This window comes from Anarhichas minor, unplaced genomic scaffold (assembly GCF_050575085.1).
Source record: "Anarhichas minor isolate MPS153535 unplaced genomic scaffold, ASM5057508v1 ptg000027l, whole genome shotgun sequence".
In the NCBI taxonomy this organism is placed as follows: domain Eukaryota; kingdom Metazoa; phylum Chordata; class Actinopteri; order Perciformes; family Anarhichadidae; genus Anarhichas; species Anarhichas minor.
The window spans coordinates 11,177,473-11,193,750 of record NW_027466473.1 but is presented as its reverse complement, the minus strand read 5'-3'; the positions used below and the strand labels follow the sequence as shown (position 1 = coordinate 11,193,750).

At 43.5% G+C, this 16,278-nt stretch overlaps 1 protein-coding gene across 2 annotated transcripts in view; it reads left to right on the top strand.

The window, feature by feature from the left end:
- Positions 1 to 977: 977 nt before the first annotated feature.
- Positions 978 to 16,278, top strand: part of cpeb4b (cytoplasmic polyadenylation element binding protein 4b) — a 28,862-nt gene continuing 13,561 nt past the window's right edge. For both annotated transcript variants that reach the window (XM_076102021.1, XM_076102022.1), the window contains exons 1-3: positions 978 to 1,447; positions 2,282 to 3,518; positions 12,280 to 12,370. In XM_076102021.1, coding sequence (XP_075958136.1) covers positions 2,328 to 3,518; positions 12,280 to 12,370 — 1,282 coding nt within the window. In that variant the 5' untranslated portion in view covers positions 978 to 1,447; positions 2,282 to 2,327. The remainder of the gene's footprint in view (positions 1,448 to 2,281; positions 3,519 to 12,279; positions 12,371 to 16,278) is intronic.

Below are 16,278 nucleotides of genomic sequence, written 5' to 3'. Positions count from 1 at the left end.
CGGGTGATGAGGGAAAAAAGGGCTGGATGGCCGGACATCTGGCCGAGTAGAGAAAAGCAGACGCATGGGTAGTGGGCTAGCATCGTGTGATAGACTGTACAGAAACAGCACAAACTGGAGGAGATTAAGATTAACGCTGTTATATCAGATAGAATACTGTGCGTGCGGGGAAGAGTTGAAATGGGTTTCATTTTTAAATACAAGAAGAAGTCCTTCAAGCCAATGCAATCCAGTAAAATAGTCGTGCCACAACATCTATCTTTACAAGGTCATATGTCCAGTTTGTGTAGACATTGTTCAAAATGTGTAAATTAAAATATGTTTGTATTGAGGTGATGGTTAAAGGTGGTGTTGTAGCTTTGTGTTGACTACATTATATTGACGGGTGTTTTGAATCCTTTGTCCACATTTCCTGACATGAAAGAGGCAGAATATCAGAAACACCTCTGAATATAATTTAGTCCAGCACATAACCACCACTACCTATGACCTCAATGCTAAAAACAATATAATTATATTGCAACTTGACACTTTCCACAAAAAAACTGAACATCACAGCTACTGAAATGTATCATGCATTCCTGTTTCATTTCCACATGTACAATGAAGGAGCATGAGATCAAAAAGCTTGGCCCAAGGATACTCTTTGGCAATGCCATGCTTTCAGAGGGGGGGTTGGGTATCTCGGTTTTCTCACGACCTGATACCTACTAGCTACATCTTGAAAGGGCCGTGCTGGGAGGATTTTTTTTCCTCTCTCTTTAAAAAAAAAAAATCATATCTGACCTCAGTGGGCAGTACTTATGGATGGCATGGCTGTATTATTGGTGCATGGCCTTTTAATGTTGTAGAAACTAGGCGAGGCTGCCGGTCGTCCGGCCAATCAGATACCGAGGTGTGGTCCTCGGAAGGCGTGGTCACGGGGGAAAGGGTGGCGCTAGAAGCGGAAGTGTGTCTCGGCTGATTTCTCGCTGACAGTCGCTGTCATTCGGCCACGGTCGGTTTCAAGAGAGAGAGAGAGAGAGAGAGACAGAGAGACAGAGAGACAGCCAAAGGAAGCACACAAGGAATCGGGCTGGCTCTGTAGGAAAAAGACAGTTAACGAGAAAATATCCCGAAAATCAAGCAAACAATGAAACCGATCGAATAAGGCTTGTGAAAGAACCGCGGCCGATTATATTTCAGTCATTGCCACGTGAACAAAGCTCGTTGATTACACAGATTAAAGGCAGCAGATAGAGAGCTGTGTCATTGAGCAGGCAGGACACGTCAGGAGAAAAAAAAAAAAAAAAAAAGAGCTGACCGACTGCACTGTACGAGTCAGCTATCACATCTGAAAATATTTGCCCGTCGCACTCTTTTATTTTTCAAGGACACCACTTTGCTTTCGAACCGAGGAAAGGATCTCGACAAAGACATCGCCGAGGTCGAAGGTGGTGATCAGAAGGTGAAAAGACATTTTGTTCTCCCGTATTCAGCCTGTCCGGCTAGCTATAGCACCTAGCCTACCTAGCCTGCTAGCTAGCTAGCTAACGTTAGCAACGGATGGAAATTAGCTGGCTAGCTTAACATGTCTAGTTTATTTAAACCGCTCGGCTGCTACTTGACGTGTAAAAATGTAATAACGCGCGATAACGTGTGACATTATTTATTGTGTGACTTTTATCTGGTACATTTTGAGGTTGGACTCCACGGACTGGTGACAGCTGTCAAACAAGGTCGAGTGTTTTTTTTCCTCTGACCGTTAAGACGGTTTATTGTTAATATTATCAACATTCATTTATATTGTGCACAGCGGTGATCTCTCTAAGGTTACACTGCGGGTACTTGATTGTTCGTCAGTTGGTTTGTGCTGAGAAAAACGTCTGCAAATGGAGATTGTGTCGGCTCGACACAGCGGCGTTGCAGCTAGATATATTGTAGGCTGCCAGCAGCTCAGCTGAAGACTTACAAGCTGGCAACGTCACGGGGTTATAATTAGCTAAAGATGTAACGTTAACCGGTTGGCTTTTTTAAAAACTGCTCAGCGTAATAATAAGGGTAACAGATTGTTCAGTACAAGAATTAGCTCATTCATGACAGTGGTGTATGATTATCATATGTCTAGAAATTCTCTGAGGGAGTAAAACAGACCTAATAGAAAGAAAAAATGTCTTTAATGTCACAATAGATTGTCTATGACCGTCACCCAGTTGTTTGTAAATCCCTTGATGTGTAGTGGAATGAGAGAGGCCGACTGCTAACTCAGTGCATGCCATCCTGTGTGCTCTTCTCTCAATAGGACAAACGATCACGGGATAGCTTTTGTGTGTGGGGGGAGAAAACAAATGGGGGATTACGGGTTTGGAGTCCTAGTTCAAAACAACACTGGCAACAAGTCTGCATTCCCGGTTCGAATCCACCCGCATCTGCAGCCCCCACACCACCACCAAAATGTGTCGCAGAGCCCTGCTGCTTTCATAAACAGCACCACAGCCGCAGGGAATGGCACCACGGGAGGCTCTCCGTGGCTCTTTCCTGGCTCAGCCACCCACAGCAGCGTGCAAGATGAAATCCTGGGGGGCCCAGAGAAGCCCAAAGCACAGCAGCAACAGGAAATGCAAGAAACGCAAGAAAAGCAGCAGCAGTTGTCCCCTGGGAGTCACCAGGAGGGCGGGGGTGGTGGTGGGATCATTTCAGAACTGGAAAAAGCCCGGTCAGATGAAGCCAAGACAGACAACGGCACGTCTGAAGGAAGTAACGGAAAGGAGAAGCAGTTGCGTCTCGAGTCTCCTGTCTTGACGGGCTTTGATTACCAGGAGACGTCTGGTCTCGGGGGAACTGGCCCGGTCCAGTCCAGTACAACCTCGTCATCGCTCACTGGCTTCAACAACTGGTCAGCTGCTATCCCGCCGGCGCCGTCAACCATCATCAATGAGGACGTCAGCTTCTTCAACCCGGCTTCTGCCAACAACGGGCCCCTGCTGTTCCAGAACTTCTCACACCACGTCAGCCCCGGGTTTGGCGGGAACTTCTCTCCCCAGATTGGACCAGCGGCGGCCTTGTCCCAGCACCACCCGGCTCCCCCGCCACACCCTCACTTCCAACACCCCCACAACCAACACCAGCAGCATCGGCGCTCCCCGGCCTCTCCACACCCTCCACCGCCCTTTCCGCACAGGAATCCGGCGTTCAGCCAGTTGCCGCATTTGTCCAACAGCCTGAACAAGCCCCCGTCCCCTTGGGGTCCGGCCAGTTACCAGAGCCCCTCTCCCTCCCCCGGCTCCTCTACCTCCTGGAGTCCTGGAGGAGGCTATGGGAGTGGTAGCGGCGGCTGGGGAGGGTCTCAGGGCAGAGACTATCGCCGAGGGCTGAACGGCGGGATGACTCCCATCAACTCCATCTCTCCTCTGAAGAAGACCTTTCCCAACAACCATGTGGCATCCCAGAAGTACCCTCGAAACAGTCCCGCAGGCTTCAACCCCAAGTCCTGGATGGATGATGGAGTCAGCCGCAGTGATAACATCTTCCCCTTTCAGGTCAGTTTTCCTGCGATAGTCTCATTGTATGATTCAGCAATAATTCTGGCATACTCTTACGTTTAACCTAAGCATGTGTGTGTGCACTTTGTGTGTTCATGCTTTGTTGTGTGTGCTACATGAATGATTTAAACGTCAATGTGAAATTTATGTTGGCTGTTGATTTTAGTACAGTTTTTTGTTTCTATTTTTAGACATGGGGGGTGGGTATGAATTTACACGATGCATTTGTTACTGTGTTAGCTTAGAAATCAGTCGTTGGGCTCTGCACTTCCACAGCTGTATGTCTCTGATGATGACTAATGTGGCTCTGTCACTGCAGTGGTGTGCGCCACGTATACGAGCTGGGGGGTTAGAGTGAGGAGTGGGGGAGGCATCGTGGATATAGAGAAAAAGATGGGGAGAGGGAGGTAAAAAAAAAATGGGGAAAGCAGGCCGGCTGCAAAGAGAACAATCGCAGCAATGGAGGACCAAGAATGACTGAGATGTAAAGAATAATCTAGATCCACCAGTGAACAAGAAGACATCATCGTGGGATTTATTTTACTCCGGCCTAAAGCAAAAAAACCAAAAAAAAAACACAATACTGTGGATTTATGGCCCGGGCATAATGGCCAATGATTTTTCAGGATTGCCAATTATTAATCACCCAGATCGTGGCTGTCATAGCCTAGCAACTCGTTTTCAAAATGCCAGCCTATTCATAGTGTAATCCTGATAGCCGGGTCCACTCACAATGAAGACGGCTTGAATAATCGTACAATCGCATGGAGAAAACGAGATGATGAGATTGATGGAAACAGGTAAAGGGAGCATGGAGGTAAATTAATTTTATTGATCCAGCTCATGATTGATTGAGGAGGCGGGGGTGAAGAGAGGAAGGTTGCATCAGCGCCAGCTTGGCCAAGTGACCCGATGAAAGGCTTCTTTAAGCCGTTAAGTTTACGCCATAATCTCCATTTTCATTCAGACATTTTATTCAGGTATTAACTCTAAAATCTTACAATCAAATTAACTAATTTTCCAATTTAGAAAGTGGTGCTTGCTGTGACCTTTCCATGCGTTTCATTATCCCTACTTGCAATTAATGACTCACAGTGCAGCACAGGTCAAAGGTAAGGATGTTGTGTGGACATGTCTTGACATGTATTTTTGCTGAAGAGGCAGCAAGGCTTACTTCTTAGGTGCAATGTACCATTAGCTAACAGCCCGATCGCTGTTCTAAAACATCCTAATCCACGTCAATATTATGGAGTCATGTTGTGGTAAAATGTACTCAAGTCACAATGTTCGTCGGGTAGATGCTACATAAAAAGGCTATGCAATTAGCATCAAAGCAATCAGAATTGTGGAAGAATTGATAATCGGTCTAGATTACAAAAAAAGCTATGAAGATTGCTTTTATTGAATGAAGATGTAAATTGACACTTAACCTTTAAACTGTTGGACTTGTAATTGAAATGATTGAGGTGATGTAAAGATATTTTGAGAGGCGATGGACGAGTTCTCTGACTCACAGCAGAGATATTTGCTGCAACAACGAGCATTGTTTCTCTCTGGGACGGGCTCGTAAAATAATATTTTAAGCATATCAAATTGGGTCCATATTTAATGTGTTTCTTTCTAAACCATAGACTGATGGTATCGTTCCACCCCCTGTAATATAATTGGAAAATGTGTAATTTTGGTGTAAGCAAATGGATAATGTTGCATCATTGAAGTTGTCACGATAGAAACTGCTGTTAAATTATTTCACAGGCAAGTGTCAAGTTATTCGCCAGAAGCCACCTCGGTGTAGTTTAGTCTTTAGGATCTGAATAAAATAAGGCCATTTCATTCCCATTCACTCCCATTTCATTGCATTTGCTGATTGGAATAGCCAAACGTGTACCCAAAATGGTTCTTGTCAGGGCTTGTCAAGATCATGAACTGTTTAGAGGACTGATGACACATGTTGCCTTACACAAGGCACCCCCGGGTTTGGTAATGAAATATTGTAGCTCCTAAACAGACCCCATGAGGAACTGTTGTCACACTGTTTCACAGTAAGTCCTCTCCAACTGTCTCCATTTGAGCACCGACACAAGATGAAGGATGAGTCGCTTTTACTTTACAAGTCCCATTTGTTTTTCAGCCTGTGTACGATCAAAGTGAGTTCATCATAGTGTCGGTGTCTTTGTACACTGTGGGATCAGATGTAGTTATAACTACGTTGTTCTACAGAGACCACGCAGATCACACATTAAAATGGCAATTTGGAGCGGCTGAGGTATGTTACAACAGCTATCTGCTAAAGCAGAAAAATCCCTCTCCCTGTGTCCACTTTTACAGAGTGTGGCATTTTCTTCTGGTTGCCTTTCAGCCTCCACATTAATTTGTGTCTGTATGAGGAAATGTGTAGATGCAATTTGAGAGCAAGGCCATATGCCATATTTCATCCAAAGTGTTGTACAGCACCGTGGCACACACAGAGAGAGAGAGAGAGAGAAAATGTTCCAGTGCTGTGGCTGCAGCAGGCAGGGCCTCTGCTGTATTAGAGCAGCTTTAGTATTTGGGATGGGCTCCAGACCAGGCACACTGCTGCTAACTGCTAACACACTGGTCAGCTAGTAACTAGCCTCAGGCCAGAAATGACTGTGTTTTTAAATGCCAGGCAAGCCGTCCTTGCTTTGCTTTTTATTCTCTCTTGCTTTTCGATCCATCATCCGTCCGTCCTTCAATCCATCAGCTATTCCTGCTTATCCTTGAGGATCGCAGGGGGGGGGGGGGGGGGGGGAACTGAATCCAATCCAAGCTGACATTGGGCAGGAGTCAGGGTACACTATGGACAGGTCACCACTCAATCAAAGAGACATGCTCATATTCACAACGTCAGGCAATTTTAGAGTCTCCAATTAACCGAGCCTCTTTGGATTGTCGGAGGAAAGCGGAGCACCTGGAGAAAATCCACGTGGCTCTTCTCTCTTTCCTCGCTCCCTAATTCCTCACCTGTGAAATTCAAGGTCAGAGGATCTCTGCTGTGTCAGGTGTACTGGCCTCATTCAGACTGGTAAATTTGGCCTGGGACCAGATCAAGACCTGCAGCGCCTGAAGGCGAGTAAGCCAGGACAGGATATTGTCTCGGTAAGCTACCAGGGTAACTGCTGGTTACAGCCTCCTCCTCCTCACTGTTTGTGCAGCTTAGATACACTGCAGCCGTATACCGTGCTGTTATATGAAGGCTCATTATTAAACTACCTCTTCGGGCCTGCAGTGGAAGCAAACCTGTTTGAGGATTCTGCCTCCTTTTTAACCTCCGATTGTTTGAAAGGCAATCTAATCAATACGGCAGGTCTCTTTAGGCAAGTATCACAAATCGTGCTATTCACGTGTGCATGCAAGTTCTCTTGCAAGCATGTCTATAAATACATTCTCAGAGCCATCGATCTGTAGAGGTTTCCGCCATTACCTCTGGTCTTTTTTACAACTTTGGTGTTAAATGAGAGAAATGTTTTTTTAGACTAATGAGCGGCCTGAGCTGTGCTGGCAAGCACCTAACTCTGCTGCTCATACAGCCTCATTGTGCCCTCCTCACACCCTAGACAGACGCTCTGAAACAAGAAGAAAGAGAGCTTGTGTGAGCGTGTGTGAGCGAGCGTGCGTGTGTGCCCATGAGTGCAGAAGCCCTAATTAGTCCCTGGCCTCTGTCTTCTGCACATGTGTCTTAACAAAGGAAGACGACAAAGCAGAGTCGGCGCAAAAGTGTCATATTGTATGTAGCGTAGCCCTGTAGCTTATAGCATGCAATAAAGTAGAGTCAGTGCAAAGCCTGCTGGAACCCTTACCTCCGTCATCCCGTTGCAACCCAGATGCACTCGCACGCCATTCAGCCAGCACTGGGTGATGGTTTGTTTTTGACAGTTCGGGGTATTTAATGTCACAGCGGGCCTTTGAAATACTTTGACCAGGAAGAAACCTAATCGCGAGCATCGAAAGCACAACCTGCTTCCCTTTCCTGCCCTCCTTTCTTCTCTCTTGACTTTGCCTTACCTCACTACTCACTTTCTCTCTCTCTCTCCGTCATCCCCTTTCTTTCATCTGCCATTTTCCCCTTCCCGTCTTTGCTTTTGGCTTCCTCTCTCTCCCTGTTGTCTCGGGGATGTGATTAGATGGAAACGAAATACGGGGGAAAAACGTCAGCCTTCCTATAAATGAATGTGAGGTTAATGTGGAACATCGTACGCCTTTCGAAAACTTAACAATCATAATGCACCTATATATTCATATGTCCTTTACTTTTTCAACTCTTCCACCCTCCCTCCCTCAACTCCCATGTTTCATTAACAGGCAGGCGACATGGAAGATTAATGTTGGAGTTAATCAACCACAGCTTGCTGTTTTTAATCATTCTTAACTTCCCTGTGTGTCATCAGAATCTGTTGGAGGTTGCCCCCTCTCTGTTTTGTGGTGCTTAAGAGTAAAACCCCGTCTAGAGTTGACTGACGGGCTATCTGATCCATTTTGTCATTTTAACCTTTTTTCACTTTATAGTTACAAATGCAGCTTTAAAATGTTTTCATTACGTGAGTTTTTACGTAGGTTTTGTACAGATACCCAATACTGTAATCTATCCTTAATGTGTGTGACAGCTGTTGTATGTGACGAGGGGCATGTGATGCAAGCAACAAGCCGGGCCACAGTTGTGGCTGGTCTGGGTACAAATTGTGAAGCGCATTGTCCGTCCATTTCCACATTGAATCAACAAAACAAAAAAAGATTTCTCGATTGATCGCTGAATCGTTCAGAACAAAGTGAAAATGGTCACCACAATTTCCTAGAGCCCATGTTCGTGTCATCCAATTGTCGTTGTTTTGTCGGACCAGCAGTTGAGAACCCCCAAGACCATTCGGTTTTAAAATGATACGAGGACAAAGAGCTTCAGCAAGTCACGCTGGGGATCCATCAAATGTTCGGCATTTTTGCTTGAAAAGGCCTTAGACGATAAATCGATTATCAAAACATTTGCTCAACCAACCGATTAATCGACCAATCGTTGCAGCTCTAGCATTCTTCTGAATTCAGGTAGCATTGGCTAAATGGTATTTTCCCAAATGATCACAGTACTATTTTGTCAGTTTCAGATGAGCTGTTTATATGATAACACATATTTGCAAGATTTGTTGATCCATATCTACTTTCAGGGCTTAGTAGATGCACTTTGATTTACCGTGTAATGCAAATCGATCCACCACGCAGGTTTTTATTGAAGGCCACTGTAAAAAAGGGGCGTGTCTCGCCGTATTAATCCATTTAGCTTTAACTAGATTGGGTCGTGGTTATTATATGTATACTGGGCTACATTTCACTGTTCTTTGCCAATAAGAAACTATGTACTGCCATATCCTATACATCTACATCCATGGATTAGCTTTCATAGACGCATATAATGTGATCTGCACTTTAATTATGTGTGACTTGCAGCTAATCTGTTTGTGTGACTCTGTGTGTGTGCGTGCGTGTGTGTGTATTTGTGCTTGCCGTGCAATCTGTCTGGGATGAGTACTTTGCTGGTCAGCTGGACAGTTGTTGAGAGAGAGAGAGAGACGAATGCACCAATCTGATGATTAATCACCCTCTGCACCTGTCCAGGCTAATGCTTAGCAACTGCCAAGCACCAGCCGGGCCTCATGTCCGCTCACTGCGTCCATCTCGGCCACAAAATTAATTCCTATCGTCCAGAAACAATCTAATAGGATTACCTTGCAGTGCTGCGTTAGTGAGCTGGTACTGTAAAGAATGACACCCAATGAAAGCATTCAATTTTGTGAAGTTGTTAAAACACTAAAGCAGGAAGTTATCATAGTGCATCACAGAAAGACCAAAACCTCTGGGAAGGATCCCACAAATATGGCACTTTGCTGCTACACCTATCCGTGTTTGTCTTGGGTAATGTGTTTACGTGCTTGCCTCAGCTATATACTCACTAGTGGTGTGTACTTGCCACAGTAACCTCTCGTTTCTGCTTCCCTTGTCTTTTGAACGTTTGGTTTATTTAACCTTAAGCAATACCCTAAGTCCACATAAGATACTGAGGCGGATATGAGAAAATAGTGGACCTAGTCTGGCCTATATCCCTGTGTTGATATTTGTTTTGAGGGAGAGAGTGTGCACTGGGTGTGTTCTTCCTACCATGTCATCTCTGTGTTTCGTATGTTCCCTCAGTCAGTGTGGGTAATCGGCACCAGCCAAAAATGCTGGTAAAACTTTTGGCTACAGCTTGGGGGAGTTTTTTGGCCGTTTCATCAGCCAGTGTGTGCCAGGCATCCAACCACGCTCTCAGATCAGATAGTGAAAGCAGCCATTCGATTTTAGGAGCCACTACCCAGACGGTAGATGAGAAAAATGAGCGGCATGCCGGCCCCGAGCGTTGGTCATGTGGTTCACTGACGCAGGTCTGTTTTTCTGAACCCGTTAGCATTTGACCCCCGTGGAGTTCGTGGTGTAACAAAGTTATATGAGGCTTTCTCCTCGAGGTGGTTTTGCTTTCGGATCGTTCTCAGACATTGGTCTGTTTGTAGCGAGGGTGTTACCTGGTCGCTGTACAAACGAGTTCATAACAGAGAGGTTGTGCTTGGATGCATTTGTCGGACACACAACGTGGTGAATAAAGAGTGATTGACTATATAGATGGGTTACCTGCAGGTTGACAGACAGGTTGGGTAATTCTTGTTGTGCAAGGCTCGTTTATTATCGGTCATGATGAGGGCAGAGCTGATTAAACGGCGATGAGGGCCGAGGATGTTGTAGTTTTATTTTGAGGTCTTTATAGGCCACTATTAATAAACAGGCTTTCATGCAATGTTAAGCTTTATTCACACTTTTTAATGTTAATGTAATCTTTTTAACATCAGCTCATAGTAGTCTGTTTTCACTCGCTGTTAGCTTGAGACGGATGTGATTTGAAGTCGGCCGGCCGTACAATAGAGCTCAATCAGACCTTAAAGTAAACTGTTGCTACACCTGCTTATTATTCTCAACGGGAGAACAATGGTGGCTGTTCTGGAAATGTTGAATTACTCTTAAACTATGCACCAAATTATTTTTTTTGTTAAGGGTAGAAAAAATAGCAATGCGTTTGCAGATTGCAGCACTTTACTCTTCGTTTACTCTTAGTTTCAAGAGGCCGTGATGCGATCTTCTAAAACCTCACAGGTCCATGATTTGTCTGTCAGCATCGATCATCTCTTGCGTATGTTTCCCAGACTTATATCTTGTGGCACAAACTGACTTCAAAAGATGTATTGTGGCATTGCTATTTTACAAGCATACGTCTTTTAAGTCCAACAGGCTCTCCTCCTCCCTGTCCCTGTGTTAAATATTTTACTTTAGTGTTAATTTGCTCTTTGTTTGTGTCCCAAATACCGCATATTCATCACTGTGTTTTCACGAAATGCTAACCTCTGCTAATGCTACCTCTGCAAATGTTTGAATAATGGTTTCTACAATTAATATTATTTAAGTGTTTCATTATGTTTTTTTCACAGCTGTACTTTAAAATAACCGATATGATGCAGAAAGGAAAAAAAAGTGTATTTCTGTCGTGACCAGACGGTAAAGAAAAAACACACAATCATGACTAAACATTTTAGTCACGATGCGCAGCTTATTGAACAACAACTTGTACCCAGAAGAGTCATTGGCTCTGTGCAGTGTGAGATCCCTGACGCATAAATGAGGAATATAAATCTTTTAAGGTATTTCTGCTTTTACGGTAAAATTGAAGAACGGCTGGAAAAATGAGGAAGAGACGGAGGAAGAAATGAGACAATCGATCACACGATGTTATGTCATTTAGCACCAACTATAAATGTAAACAAGGAGGGTATGAATTTAGTTCTGTGGTCCTCGGCGCCAGTCTCTGCCTGAATTGTGGTTGTTTTGTACAGAAGGAAGCCAAAATAGTTTATCAGAATTTGTTAACAAGTTGTTGCCAAAGGCTGCATATTTTGTGGTGAGGTGGAGTCAAAACAGAAATCTTATCAGCATGGCACTGGAGTGCGTGTGGGGGGGGGGGGGGCTCATGTTGTGTATACACATATTACAGTTGTGTGTGCTTACACATATTTCTGTGTGCATACAAACATTTCCAGTATGGTTGGTATGCCAAGGATGCCCTTGTTTGTGGGTGACGACGCTGTCGCTCAAGAATTCCTCCGCTCCTGCTTCGTTCTGCTGATGTCTGTACTGTTGACTTCCCTTATGCTGCCGAGGTGAATGAGTACGTTTATAGCTCAGTCACTTAAGTGTTCACGTAACAGCAGTTAAACGCACAATAACTATGTGAAGAGGGGAATTTAAAAAAAGATACAATACTCACTAAACAACAAGACAAAGACTAAATGAATGCTGACAACGTAAAGAAAGGAGTGTCTCCTAATAAACCTTGTGTCCCTCAAGTGGTTTCACACACCTGTGCCGTAGACATGGGCACTCCGGTTTGCTGTCTTGCAAACCAGCATTGGGGAATATTCAAGCAGAAAAAAGTATTTTTCATGAAGTTTATCCAACTTATTTGTATCCCAGATTTTACGTCAGTTGGCAGAATATATTAGTGAATCACTTGAGATTCCACTTGTGTGAATCTCGGGCTCGCTCCTAAGTTGTTTTGTTCGTCACTCCCGCTATTTATGCCAGAACCTTAAAATGAATATCTGAATTAAATTGTATTCAAAGCAAGGTATACAAATAAATGGCGTTTCTCCTCTTTCTCTCCTCTCTTTAGGAACGCACCCGGTCATTCGACAGCTTCAACATGAACACGCTGGAGAGCTCCCTCATCGACATCATGAGGGCTGAGCAGGACACCCTGAAAGGTACAGACGTCAACCAGGGACATTAAACACTGAGCAGACTACCACTAGCAATGCTGCAGTTCTCATTTCACACTCTAACAGCAGAGACGTAGTGCATAGAAGCGATCATATCATGATCTGTTGTGGACAAAACAACATTGTTTGGATTTCATTCACTGATGATCCATATACAATACGTGACTTGTCTAAAGACATACGAGTGTATTTTACTCGACTAACGGTGTATCAATTGAAAGCTCCAAAATGATGATTAAGCCTCCAAAAATATTGTCAATAGATTACAGAGTACGGGGTCAGATCAGTCTCAATATTAATGAATGCACACAGACGGATTCACAAAAATTCAGCGCACACAAAATAGTCGTTATTTTATATGCAACTGGATTGAAGGTTACAACCACAATGTTGAAGGAAAAGGCCGTCTTCAGTCAAACCAATATGTAGCTACGCTAACGCTGGCCAGCGTTCTCTAGCGCCGGAGAGACGGCGAGGGCGATGACTGACGGTGGCAGACGAGTGGCACGGCAGTGAGAAGCCCGGGAAAGCGTTAACACACTTCGCTCAACTGTCGTATTACTAATAAACTGATGAAGGCAGATCAACTCTCTGTTCATGTTTTACTGTCTAAATGTCCACACAGTTAAGTTCACACATGACCAGCCGTTTGTACACGGAGGTTTATATAAATACAGTTTCTATATACATGTAACCACTTTAAATTTAAATCCAAATATTTTGTGGATTTTTATTACATTAATTTAAAGCAAGAAATATTGTGTGTGTGCATCAGAAATATATTTGTGAATCCTTCCTCATTAATATTGAGTGTTATGGCAAAATACATACTAATAAAATGAAATGTACCTTACTCTTTCATAAATGAACATCAAACTTATGTGATGAAGATAAAAACAAATGTGTAATGATTTAATTACATCGGCCAAACATTCGGTAGGATGGTTTCACTTCAAGCGCTCGCACACTTATTCACAATTTAACACCAATTCTTCACAGAAAAGTTTCACTTCCTCCACAGATCACATGTCTGACCGAGTGTTGTCTTTTAGTGTTGTGATCAACAATAGAAAGGGAGGTCAACTCGCACCCCTGTCTTCCTTTTCTCTCCTTCCCACACTGAATTTAAGTTTTCTCACTTTTTTGATCAAATTCAATGCAACGAGTCTGACCTCTTTTTCTCATGCATTTTGAGAAGGAGCCGCAGAGACGCTCCCGGGCCGATGGAAGCTTAGGCTTTGTACTTAAGACGGGATTTGTGAGCGAGATGGAAAGACTCCCACTGATCTCAACTGAAGTTGTTTGCTATCGTTAGTTTCTAATGATCACGGCTGCAAAGCCTCCCATTTTGAAGGATGATGATAAAACAAATTCATAACACAATGACGCACAGTTGCATGTTGCCGTTACCTGTAGTGTGAAGTTCGGTGGTTGTTTATCTATTAACAACACGTCAAATCAGAATTCATATATTTTCCACATATTGCCAGTAACAAAAGTGTGAAAATGAAACATTTGTTTGCTTGTTGGCAAAAGAGATGTTTCATTTCTGGGTCTGTGTAAATCCCTTTATTGGTCTAATGCAACAGCTCTGCAATCAGTCCTACCTTAATGAAGTTCTAATGATCAGCTATAATATTCAGTTATTGTTTTAGAGACGTGGGGATTCAACTTTGGGATCGTTTTGGAGGCTGTTTGTTTAGCTGTTGCACTGTATTACGTTACACTGAGATGTGTTAGTTATTTACAGGAACACATCTTTATTGATATGAACTAGGTTCACAACATAACAAAAATAGGTACACCTTATTAAAACTAGGTTAATAAACTGAATTTAAATTACAAAGTAGGCGCTAACACTTGTAATTGGCTGAAAAAGAGAATCATCTATTGGAAATTGGACTCCAACTATTTTTGGATTATTGATTAATGGAGACAAGTCTGTTATTGGCTGAATGTTGTGAGGCAACGTTGGCCAATGGTAAGCCAGAAATGGGTTATTGAATACGGCAGGTCGACGGTGTTTATTGTTTTAGAGCAGTCATTCACAGAAACCTGGTCTGGACCCAAAGGTAGGTTGCCAAATACACTTGCAGACTTTCTTTTATAATCTTTTAATTTAGCATTCATATTTTCTGTATACCTTGCCACATGAGGGAGCCTGAATGCAGCCTGCTTATAACATTGGAGCTAAAATGGAGGACTAAGGCACATTCTGTTTGTCAAATGAATGAGAGGAAGAGAATGAGGGAGCCTGCTCACGTTGCTGAGAGGGAGCAGCTCGTAGGACTAGTTCTGGTAATGACTGATTGAAAGGAATCACCTTTTTTTTTCAACCTTTAGTGGAATTTAAGGGATTTGGGTTTAGAGTTTAAGTTGTTAGCCACATTTCTTCTGTTGTTTATCAAACCATAAGGCTTAACCAATGACTACTGTACATGTATTTGTTTTACTTCATTGGAGTCTAATGGGCTGAGCAGCAGAAACCGATTGTACTGTATCTAAAGATCAAAAATCCATTAACAAGATTTCCTTTTCTAGTTTGCATTTACAGTTGACTACGTCGAACTGTTGAGCATTTTAAATGTTGTTGTGCAGAAAATGAAAATAGTAAGTGCATTACTCCTCGTACCTGTTCTAATCATATTTAATGCGTATAATCCCATTTAATGTTCTTCAAAGAAAGTAAAACACACACACACACGCACATGAGTGAACACTCGTGAGCTCCAGACACTTCACGATCACCTTGTATTTATTTCAGCCTCACACCCACTGGGCTCAGCCACATCCAGCTGTGATCTAATGTCCTGCTGTCGAACCTTAGTAACTCTTCTCTCCGTATTAATAGTGGAGGACTGGAAGGTTACCTCATTATAGCCGTGCTCTGGTGTCTTAGCTCCAGCCACGCTGGCACAGATTCCTGCGACTAGATTAGATCCGAGAGCTTGGCAACGACAAGTTTTCTTCTAAATTGAAAACCCACACGCTTCTGCTTCATTAGCAGTTGAACCATGAAGGGTTCTTAAATGATGAGGTATTGTTGACCTGACTTCCTCTAACAGTTTATTGTGATTGCTTTGTCCATTTGTGTCGCAGCTCTGTTTCTTTGTTTAGGAAAGACAGACTTGTTTGTATGTTTTATATTTGTTATATAGCGAATGAATCCTCCATCTTGACAATTCATTTTATGCTTTGTCCAAGATACTGTATCCTTCTACCCTCTTAATGCCCTCGGCACCCCATTCTTTACTGCTTTCACATGATGCATCACGACATATCTCACCCCATACTCCTTATTGTTTTCTGTCTTGTAGCCTTTGGCCTGCTACATGCATGTTTATTCCTCCTTTTCATAATTATAGTCCGAGCTTGTACACTGCTGTGCCAAGTGTAGCAGTGGTTTTAGTGAGTCCTTCCCTTTCTCCTTGCAGCGAAGTAGAAAAGAAAAACATAATTACAGCGCATTTTCTTTAGCACGGACTCTTCTCCAGATTAAATGCCCCTTGCATCCTCCTCCTCCTCTCTGTCACGCGCATACAAGCATGCACACACTCGAGTATAATAATCTCAGATCGCATGCATTACACAAGCACACTTGGATGCAGAAATCTGTCATTCCAGCAGAACATATTAAACAAAGTGAACGCGATGAAGCGCGGGAGGAGGCGAGACAAAATGTCTACAGTAGAAGTGGCTTTGAATCGTTTCCAACATTGTCCTGACGAACAGAAAGGATCCCTCTGTTCAGCCAACACACACACACACACACACACACACACACACACACACCACCGTGTTATGTGTTTCAACTGTTACTGCACTGTACATGTACGCAGCCAGCCGGTTCACAGAGCGGCCACAGAGAACGACGCAGACACACCAGGGATGTG